The sequence below is a fragment of the Struthio camelus genome, chromosome 6, assembly GCF_040807025.1.
Source record: "Struthio camelus isolate bStrCam1 chromosome 6, bStrCam1.hap1, whole genome shotgun sequence".
In the NCBI taxonomy this organism is placed as follows: domain Eukaryota; kingdom Metazoa; phylum Chordata; class Aves; order Struthioniformes; family Struthionidae; genus Struthio; species Struthio camelus.
This window is the reverse complement of record NC_090947.1, coordinates 29,809,794-29,835,129: the sequence shown is the minus strand read 5'-3', so window position 1 is coordinate 29,835,129 and position 25,336 is coordinate 29,809,794. Positions and strand designations below refer to the sequence as shown.

Here is a 25,336-nt window from a genome sequence, read left to right as displayed (position 1 = left end):
CCCAGAAACATTCAGCTTATTTAACGCTTTCATCTTCAATAGTTCCACAACCAACCATTAAAACCATACTAACGAGGAAAGAGAGGAAGCCAGGGAAGAATCGCGTGGGTACTGCGGCGCCTCACAAGCGGGGAGGGAAGAGCCACCTAACGTTCACTTTTCCCCCCGACAAAATCACCGCGCAGCATCTGACCCACATACCCAACTCACGGCACCGCTCTCGCTGCGGAACAATTTAAGAGCCCACAGTATCGGCGCGCGATTACAGGGACGCTTATGGTCACCTATAAATATTTATACAGCTCATAAAACCCTTAAGATCCGGCAGTCGGAGCGTAAATACCTCTAACGCGTCCACCCTCCCCGACACCTCGGACCTGTACCCGGTCCTCCACCTGCGCGGGCGGGGACTCCGCTGCCGCTCCTCGGTGCGGCCTGTGCCAGCCCGCCGGGCACCTCCCGGGCGCTGGAGCCGCCTCCCGGCGGCCTCCCCGCGGCCGGCCGCGCCGCCGGGCCCGCTCCCCCTCGGGCCGCCCCGAGCCGCCCGCGCCCCCCCCCCCTCCCCCCAGGCACCGACCTGTGTCACAGCGGAGGCCGGGCGGCAGCGGGGGTGGCCGCGGGCCCGGCGGCGGCCGGCGCAGCGCCGGGAAGGAGCGGCCAGGTTTCCGGAGCGGAGCCCACCCCCCGGCGGGGGAAGGGGCCCGGGCCTGCCCGCGCGAGGGCACGGCGGGGGGTGACGGCGCGCACCGAGCCCGGCAGCGCACGGAGGCGAGCACCGAGCGGCGCCGGGAGGCGGGTGGAGGGGGGGGGGCGCCCTCCGCCGCTGGCGCGACCGCCGCCGCCGCGGGGGTCCCTGCAGGCGTGAGGCGCCCGCGGCCGCCGCCGCTCCTGCTGCCCACCGAAAGCTCCGCCTCCCCCTCCGCCGAAACCCGTGACGCAGGCCGCGCCGCCCGGCGCCGCCGCGGGGGCAGACCGCGCCGCACGTCATCGCGGCCCGGCGTCACGGCGCACGGGCGGCGGGCGAGCGGCGCCCGGCCCCGCGCACGCGCAGGAAAGGGAGGCTGGAAACGCGGGCCCGCACCAGGAAGGGTGCCGAGCGCATGCGCACCAGCTCCTGCGTCCGTTGGGGGCCGAGCTCCGCGCGTGCGCACGCGGCGGCGCGCGGGGCCTGCGGAGCCCTTAACGCCTGGTGAGGGCGGCCTGAACCGGCTTCCCCGGCCGAGCCGGCGCAAGAGCGCGCAGCGCTGCTGGTAACGGTCGCAGCAAGACTCCGCGTACAGTCTTTCGTTACCGACACGGCTTCCTAACAGAAACAAGCTGCCGTTCCCGCCGCAAGCAGCGACGGATTGTGTTTATACACCCTCTTGAAAGTTATATTCTTAATAGTACTGCTTAATTTTTGTCAGACAATTTTATGTTGTGCCCAGGCTACTGCTTCTTCTTTTCGGTGCTCTCCTCTCTTTTTAGATTTGCAGTCAGAAGGCTAGATTCAAAAGTTGGCCTGGTGATAATGTCTCCTCCATGATCGATTTTCAACAAACAACAAAAAAAAAGTCACGGCCCTTTATAGTCTAAGACAACAATAACGTAGTTATTCCACCAATTACTCCTCCAGTGAGCTCTCTGTGCAGGCCTAGTGCAATATGCACTTAGGGAGAGACTGGTCCTCCACAGTAACCACAGTCTTCCCTCAGGAGGACATTTCTGTATGCCAGCAAGGAGGAGGCTGTCCTAAATCAGTCTTAACAAACACTTCCCAAGACCTATCAGGACACCTTTTACTAACTACATTCAAAGTTTAAGTAGCAGATGACAGGAAATAGTGCTATGGCCATGTAACTATTTTTGCATATGCTTAAAAAAAAAAAGCTTACAGGCACGAACCACTGTGCATGAGGCATACAGACGGTCTGGGCGCGCTTAGCAAACGCTCTTCTGAAACATGCTCGTAGGGAATGCGTGTTCAGAAAGTAGCAGGTAGGTACTGCGACACAAAGTAGCAGTAGTCTATACTATTGCACATGATTGTAGAGCACAGTAACCCCAAGTGAGGTGCCACTCATCTGCAGTTTCTGGCCATGTGGCGTCCCACTCAGAAGTATTTCTCCTTTAAGACAATCAAAGGTTTGTAAAACCTGGCCACGTCCTCAATATCTACCCGGACAAGGGTTTTTGGCCACCTTAGACACACACAGGAGAACTGACTTGACTGCCAGCTTAATACTTACTATAATAATGTATTATAATTTATCATTCTAGGCTTATATTATTATGTCAGCAAACTCCTCGAAGTAGACAAGTCATAGACAGGACTCCAAGCTGCATAACCAGACAAGTAAACTTTCCAATGGAACTCCATATGAAGTCCAGAGATTACGCATTAAGGCCCACGACATGAATATTTTGAGATTTCTCCACTGAAATATGCTGCAGATGATAAAAACAGACACTGTCATTTCTTAAAAAATATATTAAAGAGGACAGTACTGAAGAAAGACCACCTAATGAAGTATATCAAAGGCACAAGGCTCTGAATCACGTTGATTAATAAGAGCTCAAGAACCAACATGAGGAATATGTAACAGTCCCTCAAAGCTAAGACACTTTTTTCCACAGCAGGCAAAATTTTGTCAGCCATGTTTGCGAGATGCTTGTCATGAGGAAGAGTCTTAACTAGGGAGTTACAAAGGTGACCTTTTGTGCTAAATGATAGGGAAAGAGATAAGAGAAACGCTGACTTTGTGTGATGCTCCGGCACCATCAAGCAGATCAATGAACCACAGCTGCTTACACAGCTTTGAAAACACATCCAGTGTTTCCCTCGCCTTAATGTTCCAGTCCATGGCTATTTGTCAGTTTTAGCATCTTGCAAATGGATTTCCCTGATGGAGGAAGGGTTACTGAGCAATACCTTTTGAAGACAGAATTCCTTTACTACAGAAGAAGCCAGTGAGGTTCTGGAAAATCATCCGTACTTGCCCTCTTCCTCTGCCCACGTGCTCCTTTATATTTCTGCACAAAGTCCTCATAGCACAGAGCACTCTGACTGCATTAGGAGCTCCATCCCCAGAGTGCTTTGCTGAGGTCAGGCATATCCTGGCAGGCATCAGCATTACCCTGGCATAATCCCTAAAACAGAGTTTCTTTAGTATCAAGAGCAGGATAAACAACTAAATATTGACTTTAAGAGGGGGAAAAAAAAATCCATCAACATCAGGGACCAGCACTTATGACTGGCTCACAGTGAGCTCAACCCAAACCCAAGGGTAAGGTTCTGAGATCGTGTGTCATGCTACTGGAGCAAAATAGTGCTTATAGGAACTGTATAAATGCTGATATGAAAGAGTATAAAAATAGATGACACTGTAGTTGCAATAAAACACATTAGTTATTTATGCATTCAGTACAAGCCCTACACAGGCAATGGAAGCTTGGAGGAGCAGGGGTAGAAATTATAGGGTAAGCACATCTTAGAAGAGTCCACGCAAGTAATTGACTGAGATTTGGCAGTGTGACTCTCCCCAGATTCCAGAATCAATACCTCATTGCAATAAGAGGTTCTCACCTTCTGGAGATATTGCTTGAGGCTAACAAGTGCCTGTATTAGTTAACACTAAAGCCACAGCTTCCAAGCACTTCAAATGGGCATACACCAGCTCATTTTAGTGGCTATGTCACTCTCCTTCCTTCCCCCCCCAAGTCTCTTTGCCTCCTTCTTGCCTCCCCCCACCACTCCTTCCTTTAGCTTCCTCATGCTGTTACGTTTTGAATTTCACCCAGAAAAAGATCTTGTTAAATAAGGGATTAATTTCATGTATTTTTAATCAAAAAGGGGAAGAACTGTCACAGGAACAATCTGCTGGGGTTAGAACGGACAAGGAAAGTCAAGACTGCTTCTTTTGGGAGCTCACAACCTAAAAGTGTTTGTGATGCCAGGATGTTATAACATGGTCAAGAGTCCTAGCTCACAGGCTTGAGAGCTAATACTCTGCACAAAAATTTTACACCGCATGCCCATGTGTACTGAGTAAACAACAATACCAGTTGAGGCCCTTACTGGCTCCAGCTGACTGCTAGGCTCCTTTGTCTTTCCATGACAGAAGTGAACATATGCCTGCATCTCAGCAATTCCACTTCCTCCTAATATAAATGCACCATCCCTGTGAGGCTGATGCCAAAAGAGAGGAAGAACAAACAGCTTGAAGGAGTACAGTCCTAAGCCACTGCTGCAAGATTCACTGCAGCTTTCCAGCTAGAGCCTTAAACTTACAGATCTGAAGTGAAAAGTAGACTCTACACAGGGCATAAACCTATGGTTAGGGGATACAGTAACCAATGCCTTTATCACCACAGAGCAGGAAAAAATGTGAACTTCTATAGGAATATAAGCAAAGAAGCCAAAAACACTGTTTTAAGAGACAACACCTAGAGAAGTTTTGTCTACGTCCACTTTAAAATTGAGAGCCATCGTTATAGTAAAAAGAAATTACGTAGGAAAAAAAATCCTGTTTGTTATCCCGGCTCTTTTAAACAGCCTCATCTTTCTGATGAGAGGCTCCCTCCTCCCCCTTAGCAACTGTATTTCTCACCCTGTCTGGAATCTCCTGGCATACATAGTATTTCGCATTTCAGGATGCCTTCCTGTCACCCAGACATGCAAGTTTAGCACCAGAACAAAATAAATAAAAAGTAGCCAGCTATTGACTTAACTCTTAATGCTTGAAACAAAACTAAGTATGGAAAAAAAAAAAAAAACCCACCAGTAGTCATTCAGGTATTGAACTGCTTCTCTAGAACAAGTACACTGTAAATGAGACTGGGCAGCAGCCCAGGTTTGGCTGCTCCAACCCCATCAACTAAGCTTATGAGGCAACTCGTTTACCTTCAGGACTCAGACATATTCAGTAGTCCGGAACATGGACACTGTTGACTTTGCTAATAAGATTATTACCCTTATGTCTGCATTACTCAGCCATTTAACGCAAGTCAGCTATTCAAGATGTCAAAAGTAAACTAGAAGATGCTGATTAGAAGTGTATGAAATTACACTATTCTGGCACATACAATGCTTTCTTGAAGATTATACAGGATATTCTACACAACCATTCAGAATAAACATAGCCATAAAAGCTTATAACAGGCAACTGTTGTCTCATATTTATTATTTGCATGCACACCGTGCACCTCACAGCAGACTGGCACTGCACAGACTATACTCCCTTTAGCAAACACAGCCAATGACTGTTCACCTTTCAACACTGAAGATTTTTACAACACAGACTTCATATGACGATAAATAAATACCCTGAATAATCAATATTGTGCCCAGCACAAAGGGTATCTGTAAAACATATGGTAGTTACAGTTTATAAAAATTCCTCCTCGTGGAACCACATTGGTTTCATAACTGTAAAGTTCTAGATGCATATTCAGATGTAACACTAGACAGTGTAGCAAAGTAGTAGTTGGTAAATATCTATTTATCAGTCAAATTAATATCTGGTAACGGGTGGGCAGAATAAATAAAGCCTTAGCCAGAGGTAAATATTAAAGCAGCTTAGGAGAGATTTCTAACAGAATGGTAAATGTAATTGTCATTCCAACAGTTCCGATTTTTGCTCATTTCAACTACACAGCGCAGGAAACGTTTAAGCTTCAGTGTTCGATCAATAAACCTCCTTGATTCTTCATAAGGTTCCTCCATCTTTTTCCATAGTTGCATTCACCTCCTTTGTAAAATAAACTAATTAAATAACATTCTTCTCTGAACTTGAGCTACCCAAGTTTATACAGGGCAAGGATGTTTTCGTTACCACACCCATTTTTTTAACCTCTGAATGCCTTTCGTTGAAGGGCTGTTGTTACAACGGCATAGGAAGAGATTTGCTAAAGCTGATTTTATCTGCAATACTAACAACCAAAAACTAAAGCGTTCATCCTGACAACTGACACAACACCTGTTCTTTGTGAGGTGCTGCAAAACTTTAAAAAATAACTTCTGCATTATAGAGGGACCAAGAAGGGGAACAACAAAATAAAACCTAATTTCTGAGAATTAAGCATTTCCTTCTGGCTGGTGCTAGAAGATTTAAAAAAAAAAAAAAAAAAAGAAGCTGAGGCCATTGCAAAACCATTACAGCAAGGCAGTTACTATCCAAATATCTAATACAACGTGATATGTGTTTTAATATTCACAGTAAGCCTCAGCACACAGGACACATTAGTATTATTACTCAAAAATGACTGCAGATAATGCAGAGAAGACTTTAATGTTTCCCCTTTCAAGGATGCATTTTCTATATTCTTACACTGTACTTACCCCTAGAGTATTGTGAATATACTCTACTAATGCACTAAGCCACAGTGCCTTATGACTCCACACATGCTGGTTGTTTCACCTTCTTGCCATAAAAAGCACATGCAGGAAAGTACCTCTGCTAGCTTAGATCTTCGTTAGACACCCATTGCTTTGCCTGGAAGTTGAAGAATTAAAGGTCAAATAAACATGCCTTGTACTCAGTGCAAGCAGAAAGATATGTTACGGTTCTTACTTGCGGAGGAGTTTATTCATTGCAGACTGAACATGTCTCCCACACAGGAGAACGTAACCTTTCCAGTGTTCCATTTCACAGACTTGAATAATGCGTTTCATCATCCTTAGGCATAAACTTCTCCTCTTCATGACATTCAGACTCCAGCAAAGTTACAGAGAAGATTTGCAACAGTATGAAATAATTATTTCCAGTTTTATGTTCAACTTCTGCAGAGAACAGTTCTGGGATATATTAAAAGTCATTTGGTTTCATCAAATCATTTCCATTTCACCTCAAATCTACAGTCTACATGTATCATAGAAGCTGACAGCCAACAGGAGAAAGTAAATTCCATGAGTCTTAAGCCTGATTACCTATGTTTAAACTCCTTCTATAGAAAGATGTGAAGAATGCAGAAATAATCTTTTAGTAAACCAAGCAATTTCACTTGAATGCAAAGGGCTAGTCTACTAGAGTTTAGTTACCTAACAGGTACACTTTCTTCCAGGAATTCTCGTGCTGCATGCTCTGAACTAATATATACACTAATCAAAACATACCCACACGGGGTTTGAAGACGCTGATTTCATCTCTGTACAAGTTCCTCGCAACCACATAAATGATCGTCCAATTACTAAGAAAAGAGGATATATCAGAAGAATAAGTCTTACACAAAGCATTTCAGCTTTATGCTCAAACTTCTCATCCCCCACAAAACTGGCATTCAAATTTTCATGACCATAAAGCAATCTACATGTACCTACGTAAATTCCGACATTTTAATTAAACAGAAGTCAAACATCTTTGAAGAGAACAAACAGCTGGCAAAGACGGCCAAGACTACATTCATTCCAAATTTAAGTATTAATGAGGTCGCTTCTGTAGCAGCAACTCGATTCCACAAATTTCAGTTGTTACAGCAAGCAAAAAATCATAACCTATTTTTTAAATTTTGATCAAAGGTATCAAACATCTGGGAACGTTTGTCTTAAAGTGAATAATATAGCAGATACAGCATCTTCAAGTAATGTATTAAAATATTTCTGGTTAATGGAAAACTGTATGGATAGAAAGCGTTTTAACGGACGGATGAAGGATTCCGAGTTTCTCTTTCAGCAATAAAGGATACTGCACAAAACAAGGCAATATATTTTTTTGAGCAGTATAACGTTACAAGATAAACCACACAACCCTGAATTTGAAATAGTCAGGTTTTTTTTTCCACAATGAGACTTGCAACTCAGCTTTATAAAGCATGCCTTAAGCTTCCATACAAAATGATTATGGGTTAACATGACAAAACAGGAAACTGGGATTTAACTATGAAGCTCTATTTGATTGATGCTACTACACCACAAGCTTCAAGACTTTGTATGTTAAACTGTTGAAGCTATCACACCTTCTTTCCAAGACAGAGTGAGTACTTTCAGAGGATAAAACTTATTGCGTATAGCCTTTTATTTTTTACACATAAGTGGATGAAAATCAAGGCACTCAGCGTGGTTACGTATGAGCAAGAAATTCACATTACTGAGAATTAAAAATTCAAGTCACAAAGCGAGATTATCAGCAAACGTCCATCTGGGGATAGGGTGAAGTTTCATTCTGTTACAGCTTTGGCTTGAACTCGCCAGAAAGAAGCTTTTTAAGCATTTCAGAATTTCTTCCCTCTGGTAGTGGGGGCCATTTGTCGTGATCTGAGGAGAACAAATAAAACAACGTACTTAGTTATCTAAAAAGTAGACATTTTGTTGTTGTACCCTCCCATTGCCCAGCTTTAATCATTTCAAGGGCACTATTCTGTAGTCCATTTTTACCTGGTATTTCTAGGTTACTGCTATATAAACTTTGGCCACCATCCACAACCATCGTTATTCCAGTTATGTAAGAAGCAGCTGGAGACAGCAGGAAACACACTGCAGGAGAGATCTAACAGAGAATGACAATTTTAATTATTCTTAAATTGCTGGGAATCATTTGTGTCCAAGACACAGCTTGTTAGAGCTCATTTGGCAAGAGAAACCAACATTTTCTACTCAGCAATGAAAGTCATTATCAATCTTAACGCTTAAGTTTCTAGCCACAGACATCAAGTACATAACAGCTGAAAAACAGCAAGCTTGCATAGATCAGCATCAGATGCCTAAAACCAAGCAAATATTTAAGTTGACCAGTTTATCAAAGGCATACGTTCTTGACAGAAGAGAGCTAAATGCTCTGAAGTTACACTTTTTTCACATCAATCTTCAATATTTTCCCATCTTCCCTGCAACAGGTCAACCTCTTCAGGAACTATGGCAACTATGGAACACTACAGCTGTAGGAGGCATCTAAATTAAATTTTCAATTTTACAGTAGCTACTGGTTAAGCCTCCCAGCTGGCATTACTACATATTACTGCAAGCTTTCCTTTTTAATACTCCATCACGGTTCAAAATTAAGTCTTTATTGTTCTCCATATACTAAAGTAGCTTTGAAACACAAACACAAGTAGAAATAAATAATCACAAATGTTCTGAAGTACATTACCTCCTCAGGAACTGCTGACCTCTTGGCAGGAACCTTTGGGATGTTCTTTAACCACATTATCGCACCTTGCTCTCCATAGTTTGCAACAGCAGTTTCTGAAAATACTATTCCCTGTATTAAAACAGAACACAGTGAAAACAAATTATCTTGCATACATTCAAACTCTGAACATTGTACAACTGTAAAGTTATTATTAGTGGGATTTTTTTGTGGGATTAAACTGTCTAAACAGCACTTGAATGCATGTTTTTACATTGGATTATTTCTAAAAGAAGGTAACTTGACTGCTAGCCACATCTCTATTCTAGCAGTTATTCAGATTATTCAAAGTCCTGATTTGCTTTCATTATCCAAATTCTCCACTGTCACTTCAACAACTATGAGGTGGCGAATATAGAAAAGAAACTCAGAGACTATTCTAGAATTACAAGCATTGCAAAACAGTTTACAGCAGAAAACTACAAAACCAAGGACAAAGTTCTCACCAGTTTCTTGTAATCTGCAAGAACACCAGATCAATTTTACTGGAAGTTATGGTAGCAGACAGACTATGCAGCTGGATTTCAGATTCTGCCTACTTAGCTGCTACAGAAATAGAGAAAAGAGACTGTCCTTGCCCTGATGATTATACAGTCCAGCTTAGATTCAAGAGGGACGATGAAGGCTACAGAAATAGGAAGACAGAGTTACATAGATTAGTTACATCATAACCTGCAGGACTTGAGGTGGTGGGTCCCTTTAAACACCTAACAACATTTTAGTTCATCCTTGGAGTCCATGTTAATATTTTTCTTCTAAGACACCTGTGAAATGTGAGCAAATGTGTTTCGAGAGCTAAGGAAGTAACTCATTTTTTAAACACTTTTTTCTTAGAATGTATGTTTCCCTCCCTACACACATGTTCCCTCCAAGTTATTCCGTGCATATTTGGCAGTAAGTGTTTTGTATGGTTACTGCAACCCTGACAGGGCTATAAAGGTGAAAGAAAAATATACGTGTCACCCTCGCTGGAATATGAATATTTGGTCACCAACACAGTAACAAAGCTATCAAATATTTCTTACAAAACATATGAATTCATGAATCATGCACCAATGAGAGTAGCACAAGTACTAGCAAGATGACACATACTAACTGCTGTACAAGTGCTGAAAGAGCCAAACCACTGAAGTGTTTGCTTGTCGGAAATTTCATTTGACACATGCTATAAAGTATAATTAGTATGATTCATTAGGTAATTAGTACGCCTTAAAAAAATATGCACACATAATGTGCTTTCCTAATTACTTATTTCACCAAGACCTGATACATTGGAAAAAATGAACAAACACAAAAACAAGTCAGTAGACCTTAATATCTAACAGGTCTCAAGATGAGCTGGGCCTCAGAGAGCCTACACAGAGCCGCTGACTGATCATCACCATGTTTCCAATTAAAGCAAAGCAGTTGTTTTAGGATGGGATGCACAACAGGATACACCATTCTGTACAGACAGTAGGAAGACAGGGACTAGTTAATCAAATCTGAAATTTATCATACTATAAGGTAAGATAAATTCTGAATGTAGAAATAACTGGACAACTTTCCTTTCCCATTTTGTTGTCAATAGAAATAAACACGCAAAATAAGTTGTGGGTAAGAGTGAAGATTACACAAATCGCAACAGACGCAATCTCAAACTTCAAAGCTAGGGCTAAAACCTCTGTATCTGCAGCACTATGTACTATGAAAATATAGCAGGCCTTCCATAAGATTATTTAAGACAATCGGTACATGCTACCTACTTCCTCAGAAATGTGGCAAGCATATTTTAGCTACCTCTATAGTCATTTCCTGTCTACATATACTCAATAAGAAAAAAGCAGAACGCGCATTTTTACAATTCATCTCTTTGAGAGAGGGTCCGTTCCAAACACGTTCCTTTAATGTCTAAAAACTAACCTAGCTTGTCATGTAGAAGGTGAAGGTAAAAGACGTTATGTGACACATTCAGAGATTCTCAGAGTATCTGTAAACACAGCTGGAAACTGCCAGGATACTTGATCGTCATATAGAGAAAGTTTTGTAAACCCAGAAATAATCAGTTCTGAAACATAAAAAACTGTGTAATTTTATGGCACGCTCTTGTAAAATGGGTCACTCCTCCCAGATGTCCTTTAGTTAAGCTAGCAAAGTCAACCAGAGTGCCGAGTCAAAACAGAAAGCAGAAATGACTTTATCCCAAATCCCTTGCTTGTCATCCGAACAGTACAAAACATTCTCAAAGGACCTGACGGACATGGATGAGGGAATTAAAAAAGCAAAACCCATGAACTACTACAGGCTCTACAGATTTTTAAATGCCTTTTGGTCTGGACATTTTAACCATGAGCATGTATGGCAGCTAAGTTTACTCAGATCATTTGCCATTACTTACAGGAGCAACACTGTTGATTCTTACTCCACTGTGGGCCCATTCTAACGCTAAAGTCTTCGTGAGGTTATTCACTGCAGCTCTTGCAGCTCCTGTATGCCTATTAAGAAAATAAAGCAAAAGAAGCATCTGTTCCCTCAGATACTACTACCCAATCTCCATTCTACTGCAGCTTCACTAGGATAGTCAGAGCAGTGCTCTACTCCTAGACCAACTGCCAGACATGCAGAGGGGTTTTCTAGTTCACAAGCTTGACCACAGCTTCACAGTTTACCTGAATTATGCTAATATTTTCTGTCATTTCTGCAAATACCTATCATCTCTTCCCCAATCACTTCCCCATGCTTCCCCATCACATACTTGGTGATGACGTGAGGCCTGCTACGTTTTAGTGCAGAAGCAGGCTAACAGAATGAAAAACAATTGGAGATAAACTTGCAAGTGTGCAACACTACAAAAGGTAGGCTGCACTGGTAAGGCAAACCTTGTAAGGTCAGTAGTCTCAAAGATACAAAGTAGTCTCTTACAAGGCAAACCTTGTAAGGTCAGTAGTCTCAAAGACTATCTGACAAATGTGATTAAAATCAGCCAATGTTCAAAAATTGCTATAGGTGGGGAAACATGAGCACAGGCATACTAATCTCATACACCTTGCTGATACAGAAAACCTGTCTAAACGAATACAAGCTTGAACACACACAGATGAAATTACTGCAAAGGTGAATAGCAGACAGTGGGACTGAGAGAAGACTAACTTTAGCTTCTTCAGCCTAGCAAAACAAACTTAGAGGAGATGCAGTAAGTTCTCAGACATGATGATACACATACCAGGAAAGAAGAGCTTTTTTGATTGAGGAATAAGAAAAACTAGGTAAGTCCTGACTTTTCATATGTTTAGGCCAGAAATTAATGACCTCCTGGCACAGCACGAGCAAACAAACTTGAGTAGCTTTCAGCTGACAATTATTATTTATGAAAGGTTGTAGGAGGCAAGTTTTGGCATGAACAGTGGTTGGACTTGTAAAAGGAAACCTTCCTCTATACTACACTTCTGAAAAAAAGCACCGTTTCAACAGGAATTCAATCTGAAAGTAGTTTTGTCTACCCATCCACAAAAGCATAGAATAGTTATTAGGGAAAACTTATTTCCATTGTTATTCAGAATTAGGTTATTTCTTGGTGTATCAACCTATTCACAGTGACGGGTCAATCAGATTTACCCAGAGCAGTGAAACTAAAACGACTGTAGCTTCAGCACCACCCTGTGGATTTCCAAGTTTATTCTGCACTGCCAAGAACAAGCTAGTGAGAAAATATCCTGTTGTTTCTTAAAAATTTGAGATTTTGAAAACTTTCAACCCAAATCAGGACAAGGAGAGGAAAGAGAACGTTTGTTCAGATTTAATTTTCATACTTTCTTCATCAGAAATTAAAAATAAAAAAAAAAAGCTTCAAAGAAAAACTCAGAATTTTCCAGTTAAGAAACGGTCAAAATGCAGCATTTTAACAACTTCTAAGTTTCCTCATGCAAAGGAAATAACGGAAACTAACCATTTTCTGAATATTATTTCTCTTTCAACCCATTGAAAGTTTTCCACCAAAAAGTGCCAAATCAAAGACTCCTGATCACCGCTATTTTGAGAGTGAAGACATTTAAACAAATATAGTATACCTATGGAGAGGCTGCTGCATTTGTATGCAGATAGCCTTGACTGTTTTTCCCAGAAAAAAAAGAACTACAAACATACGGTAGTATGTTCGTACCCATGAGTCTTCCCCCAGTCAAGGAAGGGGCAGAGCAAACAGAACTGATTCTCTGCATCACAGAAAAAAGATTATCTGCATCTAGAAAAGGTAGCCACAAAGCGAGGGTAGAAAGCAAAGTCGAAAAGGCAGGCATTATGTGAAGTGAAGGGCAAAGCCATAACCCGGGAGCATGTTAGGAATGTTCCTCCTATACCCCCCCCCCCCATCCAAGTCCCATAACTCATTACACACCATCAAGACCTGTAACTTAACAGTAGAAGAACAGAGCAACAGGTGCCAAGTTCCTGCAAACCCTCCAGAGATTTGGAGAGAAAACAGGAAAAAGTCACACTTGAGCACAAAGAGTTCCCACTCACATCCCGTTTCCAGCGAAAGCTTCACTGCAAAAGTCTTGCTTCATAATTTCTTACAAACTAGCTGGCAGAGACCAGAGATTTCATTTACTCTTGCAGTCTCCACTGAAACAGTTAGAGAACCCCACCCATAGAACCAAGTGATACTATTGCTCTTAACATATCTACTATATTTCTATAGTATAGCTGTGCCCAATGCACAGCTTTCTAGAAGAAAATGAGGTATTTAGGAGCAATTAGAACTATTTAGGGGGAAAATATAGGCAAATGTAACAAGAATATTACGACATTCCAGGAAAGCCATTTCTCACAGCAGCAGTAATGTTGACAATGACTCCTCCATGTTTCTGCATCCAGGCATTGTACACTGTATGAAGGAGGAAGATAACCTATAAATATTAGAAGAAATATATACAAATGAAATTGCTAATTGGCAGCCAAATTTGGAGTCTAATTCCAATTGTGCTACAAGTTGCCTGTGCAGATTTGGACAAACAACCTGTTCTTTGCACCACAGCCTCACCACTGGACTGGTGAGAAAGCTCAGTGCTTGTTTAAAAAAAAAAAAAAAAAAAAAAAACTAAAACAGCCTTTTGACAGAAATCAAGATCTTTTGCCTTCCATGTAAGCTGCTTTCATTTCCATTTCCCTAATACTATCTGAGAATTACGTATCAAGCATAAATTTAACTCTATATCCTTGATGTAAAAGAAGTCTTCTCCTGTGTTACACACAGAGAATACAAGACAGAGAAGTTAGGTGGTTTTCTTATCACTCTTTCAGTCAACATCCAAACCAACTGACTCCCCAAACCTGGCCAGTGGAGGTCATTCCTCCACTGAATGTGTACATTGGGGTACATGTAAGGTTGTGCATATTAACAAATGTAATGTACAGTTTAATATGTAGCTTAGGGCGAAATTTGTGAAAACAGATATCCACTGTCAGATAAGAATGTGAAAAAAGGAGGATACAAGAAATGTAAAAAAAAACCTGCATAATGTTTAGTCCTCACCTGCTTTGCAGCAATAGAAGGTTCCTGTCAGATTAGTGTCTATCACAGCGTTCCAGCCTTTTGCACGGATGGCTTCAGTAGGACTCATGAACTGGCCTCCTCCGTTGTTCACCAGGAAGTCAATCTTCCCATGCAGATTCAGCGTAGACTTCACCAAAGCTTCTACCTAAAACGATATTTATTTCTTTTTAAGAGTGGGATGCTGAATAAGTTATGTACCCAATTTCATTCAAGGATGATGTTTTCTCACTCATATCCTTTTCACACATAAAGAGGAAGTACCAATCTTCAGAGAGGCTGGTCAGCAGTCTCCTAGGCTAGAAGCCCAGTATGACAGGTTTAGCCAACCAGGAAGGATTGGGCTGAATCCATGCTTTGTAAATCTTCCTGGTGTAATGCAGGTGCTATACAAAACATCAGCACTGAGATGAGAGAGGGATCTATGCTTTTGAAGCTGGGGTTGCGGGGGGGAAGCATGCTATTTAAGAACAACTAAAAATCTCCTGGCATTTTCCACAAGAGCAGGGTTGCTCTCATGAAATGCTAGAAGAGCTCCATATTAGAGACTGTTTTTTTCATCCAGCCCACATTCCTGAGTGTTTTGAATTGAGACTATTTTAATTTCTTCCTTATTTTCCAACAGCATAAAGTGCGATAGCCACTGTTAAAAATGGCTGTTGTGTTTCAGTATAAAAGAAAAATAATCTTGTAAAAATTTAACTTTCTTATCTAGAAGCTTTGTACATTCATTGAAGGTCTGACACACGAGTTAGCAAGAGCCAATCTTCTCATGCAGAGCAAGAAAGTTAGATTATAATCTGACAGAACAGGAACTCTGAAATAAAAGTCCTAGCAAGGCTATCAAGTAGTCTTCGTTAGCAAAAGAAAGATGACTGATTACACAGATACCTTCTGTCTGTTAGCAGGAGGAATATTGATGATTAAGAGCACTGTTTGGCACTATATACCTTTGGGTACTCTGAGAAAGTATGAAGAGCAAATAGCAAGACATTTTGCTCACTCACTCGAAGAGCTGCAGCACAGAAGAGGAGTGGCTTAAGGTCACATGGGAGGAAAAATATTTGAGAATCTAAACCTAGCACTAACACAGACCTAATCTAAGCTACAGGTTGTCAGCTAAACCTTTTGCACTGTCTCGAGTTTCAGAAGAACAGCAGTTTCTCCGCACTTTTACACTAAGAACATGAGAGAACTTCTGAAGGGAATGTGTTCCAAAGCATTCAAAGATTTTACAGATAGCAAAGCTGGTGTATTTTTCCCTACTAAAAGGTAATAATGAGACACCTTTAGAGCAACCACTTAATAATTTAATCTTTATCTCAAGAAACAGGGGAAGTGGGACACCGTAACTGTTTCTGCATCTGCATTAGCTATCGTAACTGGATACCATGGATCAGTTATTCCTAGCCAAGCAGATGTAAAGAGTTAATCTCGCACCTGCGGTAAAACAAAACACAGACAAAAAAAATCAACCAGGGCAATGTTGCTGCTGAAACAGATTTGACTGGTGGAAGAACACCACTTAGCCTTCCTCTGTATTGGGTTAGCAATGTAAACCATCAGAAATAAAAGAACAAGCAATGAATGATCTGTATCTTACCAAGAGTGTCACTGACTCAGTCTCATAAATAGCTGTCTTGCAGCTTTTGATGCTAACAAACAGGTCAGAATGTTTTAATGGGATAGGGTGAATCCTATAAGGATGCCCCCCTCTGGAGAGGAGAATCTAAACAAACTAGTATAGCAACCAAAGTCCGATTGAAAGACTAAAAAAAATACACTATAAAATAATTTTAATATCTATATCACCATCTTTAAATTCTGACTGGCATCTCACTCCTTGCACCAGTCACTGCAGGCTGTGGGATCGGAAAAAAAAGCATCTGTGGCAGCAGTCCCCAACCCTTGCCATAAGACTTCCAGCTTTGCTCTCAACTAGAGAAAGGTAAGCTGATCTCATGTTAGGTAGCAAAAATGATACTTTGCTCAGCAGTATTAAACTTCTTTCTCCTTGTCAACTTGCTAATCTTGCTTTGAGTATTGTTGTCCACACGGCAGTGAAATATGCACTCATCTAGAGAAGAAAAATGGCTTCTGTACAAGGAATGATTGAACAGACTAGGACTCTTCAGGCTGGAAAAAAAAAAGAAACAAGGGGAAACGCTAAGAATCTACTAAAACAAAACAAAAAAGAGGACACACACACAGATCTGTGGAACCACTTGCCACAGGACAACGCAAATGCTAGAAGTTTACCTGAGTGGAAAAAAACAACGAAAAAGGACAAATTAACAGAAAAAAAAATCCACTGAGAAGAGACATTAGAAGCAAGTTTTAATCAAGTGCACAGAACCTGCTATCATCTGTTATTTCAAAATGGTTCCCATGTCGTATGAACCTCTGCTCTTTTTCCTACTTGCCTCACCACATTGTCAGAGCAATTAAAAATACACCTATCAGTTCTGTTTTCTGAAAGACAGCAAAGATTGGTAGGGTCTCTATCCTCTAGATATCTAGCTCAGATAGGTCCAGCTGCAGCAATCTTCAAGACAACCCTCTCTGTTGCAGAGAAAGCATCACTGCAGTGCTTCTCCTGATTACAGTAAACATGGTGACAGAGCCACCAGCACAGTGAGAACAAGGGACTGGCAGAACACATTTAAATCATAGTGAAGAACTAAAGGTTTCTTAATGTTCCTAAAGATTCAAAATCCACACAGAAAGAATAGCAAGAAGTCCCAGCTACTGAAGGGTGTCCCTAGGAGCAAAGCAAGCTGTAAAAGGTTTAGCTAACAGTTTAGGACACAATTTTGACAAAGATTGCAAAGAACAAAATCAAGCAGTTCAGACGCATAACCAGAAGACTGGAACTCTTCAGTATGGACCTCTTCTGGGTAACTGCAATTCAAAAATACTATGCAGCAGCCACTTCTGCAGATAACGTTAAGAAACTGAGATGAGAGTATTCATACCAAGAGAATAGGGGCAGATGTCCAGGTAAGTTCAAGGTGACCGATGAATGCTAGTAAAACTCAAAAGGCAAGCTACCCAGTACAAAGCGCTACGAGATTTGCCATTTGGGGACCAGAACTGTCATTCCTGTACAGTGATATCAGGTGTTTTTACTTTGTGCTATTTCTGTATTATTTTAAAATAAGACTACAGGAATCTCTTATCCACAGTGCTCCATCAAGCCATTCTCGTCCACTACAGGTTTCACACAGACAGGCATTACATATTTATACACCAACAGAGACTATGTTAAGCTATAAAGCTTACTAGAAAAGAAAGGCCACTAGTGAACTCGGAGACAAGTCAAATGCCAAGTGTCACTGTATTGAATACTTCTCAAGGAATCTTGTTGGTCAGATGTCCAAATGGTAGCTTTTAGCCTCAGGATCTGGTCCAGCAGTGACTGTTACTGGAGCTGAAGTACAGAAAAGGAACACCGTACAGAGAATTCTGACTAACGCGTTTGATTTCAAGACGAGCAGTAGCCTACTAGAAGACAAGGCTTTATATTTCACTCATGTAGATACAAGTTAAGGAAACGTTTGTCCAGGGCATATAGCACAAAGGCTATATGAAGGTAAAAAGTTCCTTGAACCTTTCTTTTCCCCGTTGGAAGGTTTCTGCAGCTCAACATTTAAGACACACATACATGCTCCCCCTTCCCAACACCCAAAGAGACAAGGAAAAAGCTCTTTCCATAACGTGAAAAGGATGTGGTCTCTCTCCTCCACTCTGGTAGTCTCTACAGTGATGCACCAGAATTAACTTATTTGATCCTTGGATTTGGGGAGAAAGCTTCGTTTGACAGGAGCTGCATACATACATTTTGTCTGCCTCTCAGCAGGAACAACCTGACCTGCTCTTCTTGTAACCAACATGTTACGCGTGATAGTGCGGGAAAATATTCAAATAACCAAAATCTCTACAGCTTTGTAATCACTCAGAAGCATACAGATCACTATATTCACTCCAGAACACAGGATAAGGCAGAGGTGCACAACCACTGCTTCAGACGAGGCCCCGTGAAGACAGAACACCGCAATTTCAGGTGCTCTTTGCAGATCAGGATTCCAGAACTCTATATTCTTCCATCTTTAAAAATGAAACAGATTTACTATCCTTTACAAAACACTCATTGGGAAACTAGCCAAAACAAGAAGCAGCAGACTGTTTTGACAGAAATAAGCCTGACAGGTTATGCAGTGGTTGAAAATCCTCTGTCAGGCAAGTAGGATTATTTCTTGCACATTAAACGAAAAGAAAGCTTTGCCATAAAGCAAGAGTGCCTCTGAGGATAAAGATTAAGAGACTTTAAAATGTGAATTCATTAAGCTATTTCCATGTTATCTACCAGGAAGCTTCTGCAGCAATTCATTCCGTACACCTTTTTTGACTCTTTGTAGGCCAGAAAGAACTCAAACAGCCACATATGCACTGTCTGAAGGGAGATGTATCTTCTAATGCTTCAATTTCGCAGATCCAACTAGTGCACACAAGAGGAAAGAGCTGTGTCATCTTCAAAGCACTTTAAGATTTGGAATAGGACACAAAAAGTCTTCTGACGATTCTGAAAGCACTTTCGTCTCTCTTAGATTCTCTCTATTCAAAGTCCCTTCCTCCAATCTGTCCAATTATAAAATTAAAACCAGGACGACATTCTTAAGAGCCTTTAGAGAAATGAAGAACAGGTGACGGAGATGGAGGGAAGAGGAAAAAAATAAAGGCATGCCATAGTGAGAACAGGTGGCTTGTTCCTACGGGTGATTAGGCTGGCTTTATTTAATAGGAAGATTTACTCTTCCAAAGGTATAAATGAGATGTCAGAGAGGATGCACTAAGTAAATCTGTAAGCATCTTCCTGGGCTTTGTTATCTTGGGATCAATCAGTTTGGACATCTAAGGAGGCTTCGTAAACTCTGAAGTTTTTCCATTGCTGACATTCATAAGGTCTTCCCCCTCCCCGCCCATTCTTTGGTACCCAGTACAGGCTCTGAAAAAGAGGATGTAATGAAAACTCACAGGGAACACTTGTAGCGTATGAGTTCTCTGTACCCAACAATGTACTATCATGAACTTCTGAGGTAACTACTCCTCAGTCATACTGAGTTGAAATCAGCCCCTGAGTTTAAAAGTCATTAATGAGAGGCATACAGAACTAATGCAGTTGTACAAGTTGTTTTCTTCGGGGGGAAGAAAACTGAAAAAAAAAAAAAAAGCTAAAATTTCCACAGGGTTTATATGGGCCTTTCTCCCATCTTTAGCTGTAATAGGAAGCTATTCCTATATTTGCAAAAATGATCAGGTGAGCTACATTGCTGTCCTGCCTCTACTCAAGATTTACTCCCAAGGCTAGGAAAATCCGTTACTACACCTTCTACCGATCTCTGTTCCTAAGACTCCAAGTCTCGGCCACTAAATTTTAGGTTAAGAATGGAATAGGTTTTGAAAGTAGATGAACCCATGCTTTGAATAGAAGTAAAAGCCCAAAGGTACTTTCCTTCTAGTCCCTGTGAGACAGGGGCAAATTAGAAACAATTAGTACTTCCCATTACTGCTCTCAGCAAATATTATAAATAAGCAATAGTGAGCACTGGGTTGTGGAAAATCCACCACATTCCTCAGTTCTAAGTTGTGACAGTTTTTAGCAGTGAAGGTCATCAACTGTTAATTTAAGTTTATTTAGCTTCAACTTCCAAACATTGAGCAACTAAGCGTTAGGAAGCATTACCTTCATTACAAATTTAAAAGCTGAAAATCACATCCACGTATTTCTGGTCAAACAGTAATTTTAGAAAGTAAGCATCAAGAATTTAGCAATCCTTGAGAACCTCAGTATTAAAGAGCAAATGGACAAGGATGGAGCCAGAAAAACAAGAGTTAAAGAACAAAGATCACAGGTTGCATCTAACCAATAATGATATCTGCTCTTGGAGAAGGTTATCTGGAATGGACAACAGCCCTCTACCATCTCACAGAACGCTGCAGTTCCCACTAACTCATTTTTAGATGAATGCAAAAATAGGATTCCCCTACAGAAGGTTATTAAGCATGCCAGAGCACTCTGTGCAAGAACACTAGCATGAAAGAAGGCTTAAGCTTCTTCTGCCTCTTCTCCTTTTTCTTTCATCTATCTTTAATAACTTAAGTTGCCCTCTGACATCTGTCATAACCTATTACATTGCACTGCTGATGCTAGTAAATGCAATCCTAAAATTCACTGGTGGGTGAAGTGACACAGACCCAGCGTTCATCTCTTTCAAGAGAGAAAGTCTAAGGACATCGTTATAAATATGTTATGGCATGAGCTGTTCTATGAGGGAAGAATTTTATTTTTATTTGCTTTATGGTAGTAAATTAAGATAGGATCTGAATTTACATAGTTCCTGAAGGTCCCTAATGCTCCTTTAAGTTATGCTAGATTTTAACAGAGTATTTGAAAGGTTAAGAAAAAGGCAGCAACCAATGAGCAACTGAATGTTTTCTGGCCGTCTTGAGTAAGTAAAAAGTCCAACCTGACACTGCATTTTTAACTGCTTAATTAAACAGTTAAACAAGATGATGAATGCAGGCTTCTGAAGAATGAAGATCAAGTACTTCTGCTCTTGATTTTCTAGTTTTTTGTAATTTAGGGAAGGAAAGGAAGTCTCAGCTGAGGCGCAGAGACCTCTCTCAATAAGGTGGAGTTCTTACTGAGGACGGAGAGCAACAGTCTTGCACACCTCAAGTTGTAACCAACAGTTAAAACAGGGCTAAAAAAAAAAACCCTCTATTTTTTTCTTTAATAGAAACAAAATTGACAATGCAGGATACATCTCAATAAGTAACTTAAATTGCGTCAAGTAGTAACGGTGAGACTCCATGCCATGTTTTCCTGTTTGAAGAAACTAGTTCTGGAGGTCTCCATCACCACAAGTTACCACCCTCTCATTACAGTCAAGATATGTAACACGGAACCATACGTAGGGCTCAGGCTCAGCCCTAGAACATACCAGTTCTGAGTACTACTTCTCCTAGTAATAGCTGCAAATACTTTTATGACCACCCATACCTACTTCAACGATAAATACTTTCTTGCTTAGGCGGCTAAGAATGGCTTTCCCCTTGAAAGTATATCTTAACCTTACCTAGATCCATTGAAAAGTGCTCCCCTGCACCTGTCTCCTGATAAAGCCAGACCTCTGGAGATCTGAGAATTTGTATACACTATGCATTTTTGATGTGTGAAGCCCCAGAACAAGATCACTCGTGTTTACCTCCTCTTCCTTCCGGATGTTGCACTGTATAGGAGTCACTTTGGCAGGACTCATGGAAGAAAATTTATTATTCAGCTCTTCTGCGGTGGCTTTTAATCGGTCAAATTTACGAGAGGCAATAATAACACTGCAACCTGTTGAAATAAAATGAAAAATCCTTTAGCTAATGGATATTCAAAATTACAGTTACACTAGGTTTTTAATAACATCACGGAGAAATCTTGTGAGATGGGTGTTTATTAGTCAGTGCCTAGAAGATATATTGATAAAGTGCTTGCAAGAGAGAGAAATTACTTATGTCAGGAGCTTCTTAGCAGCAAGATCCCTCTGTGCCAGGAGAAGAGCAATTGAAAAAATGTCCACGAGGTTCCTTCTCCTTCATGCAGAAGGGAAAATAGCCTGTGAGTTGCAGAGTCAGCCAAGTAGCTTTCAGACACTGTTTTTGCTGCCTCTGCCCAAGGCTGCCTCATTTATCAATTATGTGATTTAAAGATGTTTCATCAGGTTTTGATTACAAAAAAACACTTGCTCCTCAAATCACAAAAATAAACTCACTGTAACTCAGGCTGGAACTTTTAGACTAGTGGTGAGCAAATGTAACGTTTCCCTCTTTAACCCTACATAGTTTGAAGGAGGGGTTCACAGCCTCAGAAGATGAACTCGTATATCTGAACGCAGACAGCAAGAACAGAAACTTCCCCAGGCTTCAGAGCACGGGGAGCAGAGATCTCCACATACTTCAAAGTCCTAGCTCAGAAAGGAGAGGAAAAAACTAAACAGGAGCTCAGTTCTGTCTCTTTCAGTATTTGGGGCACAAGGACTCATTCTACAGAGAATGATGATGCAAGCACAAAATTAATGGCAGGCATTCACACCAGACTACCTTCTTCTGTCACCAAAGAACTCAGGACAGCTTTAAGCCTTCAACAATTGCTACTTCATAGACTAAAACACACCACATCAGATTAATTAATCCACTAGACATGCCATTTCATACTACGGATGTGCAAATTAGTAGCTTCTCACTGCCAAGCAGGGAGGGAGATCTTGCTTATCCTTCCTCCTTTCATAATCTTAGCATCTCAGCATAAGCCATTCCTTCCTCATACCAGCTCTGTCCTCATCTGCTTAAACATAAACCAATTCAGCACACTAGACCAGCTAAAAAAAAAGTTAACTTTTTGCCAGGTGTTTTTTTCCTGTTGCTATTTGACTAGGTGGAATTTGGCCTCCCATGTGATCAAACACGAGAACCAACTCAAAATAACTAGTGAGAGTAAGGAGGAGTGACAAGCTGCTCATTTAGCTCAGGCTATCTTGTGAAACTATACCTAAAACTACAAAGAGGAGCTAAGTGTCTTCCAGAAGGAAATACTGCAGCTACATATCCCTAGGAATGGGTGCTTCATCTTCAGTCAGTGACCATTTTAAAATAGCACACGTACAGATGTTAGCTGAGGTCTCTCGACTTTTTGAGCTAAGAATTCTAGTCATTTACACAGCAACCTGACTAACCTGGAGTATGGTTCAGACAACAGTACACACAATCACTGATTAACAGGAAATACTAATTCACAGTAGCATAGTAATATTCATCAGCTTAAGTGCCTAGTAGTACACACACTGATAGAGAAAAAGGCCAGTAAAAGACTGTATTTCCACTAAATACTCTAATTTGGAAGGTGGGAGATTCTAGCTCGCTGCGGCAGTCTTGCTACCTACTGTACAAACTGATGCTTACTTTAATAAAGTTCCTACTTTTCTTGCAAAGGACAGACTGGCTAGGAAAGTGAACAATTTTCACAACTGGCATTATCTGGGGCTGCTCCTAAAGGTGTTCCAGCCAGATCCCCCTCTAAAAATATGCCGCCTGAAGTGCAAGGTTTATATGGAAACAGTTGCAGGCTGTCTTGCTGCTGGGAGTAGCCAGAAAGTCTGCAGGTGAGACATCTACTTTATAGGAGGTTACATCACAAAGACTTAAGATATAGCCCCTTTCTTCATTTTCTTACATGTCTTTTGTAGGGATCTGTAGGTGTGCTTCCTATTTCGGATGTTATGAAAAAACTTTTCTCTTATTTGTATTTCACTTGAGCAAAATAACGCAGCTCAAATTAAGTGCAATTTTAACACAAGGGTAACCTCCACCAAAAGTGCGACGACACTTGAAAAGCACCTTTTTAAGGTGCAAGGACACCTTAAAAAATGCTTAGTTCCCCAGCCACCCAAAGGTAGCAGAGCTAGCCCTTGTTTCAGCTTCACAGAGCAACCGGAAAGCTGGTGCAACAAAGGCCGGGAGGCAGACATGCCTCCCAGCACGCAGTACTAACAAAGCAAGCCCTCCACTATGCAGTGGACTAGTGAGACGGGCATTTAAACAGGGCAAATTGCAGGGAGCATGACACAGTGGGGCATAAGCCTGGGCACCGATATTTTGAAGACAGCGCTCCATGACTATAAACATTATTTGAAATCAGTCCGATGTCAGTGACCCTGAAACCTGAAGAAAAGGTGATGCAAGGTAGATTGGTCAGAGGTTGCTGAGACTGCCTTTCGCTCCGGAGTTAAAGACTGATTAAAGATAAGTGACTAATGACGAAAGTCCACAAGGTACGCCAGGCTAAAGGAGTACTTCAAGACATTTCTGTCACAAGCATCAATAGACAAGCACCATTTCTTTAAGTTTAACAAGCAGGCAACAGTTCAAAAGCAGAAGCAACAGGACAGTTTCAGTTTAACAATACAAGAAAAGTATGCACTGAAGTGAGATGAGAAATAATTTAAGACTGAGTATGAGAAAAACTGTCCGCATTTAATAGATCCTCGCTCTGAATGCTCTATTTGAAGTACGGTATCCCCCAGCAGCACACCCTGCCCTGGCCCCCAGGGCCCCCTTAACTCAGTTCCCCACAGTCTCCCCACACCCTGATACCTACTCCCCAATTCACCCCACACCTGCCTTGCCCCCCGCCCCCACATTTACCCCACACCATGCCCTGCTCTGCCATGCCCCCTACATCCACCCTATGGCCTCCCCTGCTCCCCAAATACCTCCTCGCACCCACCCCACGCTGCCCACTGCCCCCCTCACCCCACGCTGCCCCTCACCGCACCCCCTCTGCCCCCCTCACCCCGCTCACCCCCTTTGCCCCCCTCGTCCCAAGCTGCCCCGCTGCCCCCTCACCCCCCGTTGTCCTCCTCACCGCACGCTGCCCCGCTGCCCCCCCTCACCCCCCACCCGGGACCCCGTGCGGAGGCCGCCCCGCGCCCACCGAGCGCCAGCAGGTCGGCGGCGATGGCCTTGCCGATGCCGGTGCCGCCGCCGGTGACGATGGCCACCCGCCCGCGGAACAGCCCCGCCGCCAGCACCCGCTGCGCCGCCGCCATGTTCCCCCCCGCGCTCGCGCCGCCGCCGCCGCCACGTGACCCGCGGCCCCGCC

General features: G+C 42.0%; 2 protein-coding genes across 4 annotated transcripts in view; both read right to left on the bottom strand.

The window, feature by feature from the left end:
- Positions 1-713, bottom strand: part of MAP3K2 (mitogen-activated protein kinase kinase kinase 2) — a 50,870-nt gene extending 50,157 nt beyond the window's left edge. The window contains exon 1 of one of the 3 annotated variants that reach the window (XM_068948968.1): positions 578-713. The gene's annotated coding sequence lies outside the window, so the exon portion shown is untranslated. Of the gene's footprint in view, positions 1-343; positions 440-577 lie in introns of those variants that run through there. The other 2 variants (XM_068948969.1, XM_068948970.1) reach the window with 2 other exon arrangements.
- A 7,260-nt stretch (positions 714-7,973) lies between these two features.
- Positions 7,974-25,327, bottom strand: PECR (peroxisomal trans-2-enoyl-CoA reductase). The gene is made up of 8 exons (XM_068948971.1): positions 25,169-25,327; positions 21,897-22,030; positions 14,611-14,776; positions 13,881-13,962; positions 11,479-11,575; positions 9,063-9,173; positions 8,351-8,462; positions 7,974-8,230 (listed from the first exon to the last, which is right to left on the bottom strand). Exons 1-8 carry the CDS (start codon positions 25,281-25,283, stop codon positions 8,142-8,144), a joined length of 906 nt encoding a protein of 301 aa, XP_068805072.1. The 5' UTR covers positions 25,284-25,327; the 3' UTR covers positions 7,974-8,141.
- Between the last annotated feature and the right edge of the window lie 9 nt (positions 25,328-25,336).

Bases quoted from the DNA above. Each gene is read 5' to 3' on its own strand.
- PECR (XM_068948971.1), bottom strand. From the start codon at position 25,283: ATGGCGGCGGCGCAGCGGGTGCTGGCGGCGGGGCTGTTCCGCGGGCGG. The intron at 22,031-25,168 runs GTGGGCGCGGGG...TTATTTCAACAG, and splicing joins CGCCGACCTGCTGGCGCTCG to GTTGCAGTGTTATTATTGCC. The intron at 11,576-13,880 runs GTAATATTCTTG...TTTTCTTAATAG, and splicing joins AATGGCTTTCCTGGAATGTC to GCATACAGGAGCTGCAAGAG.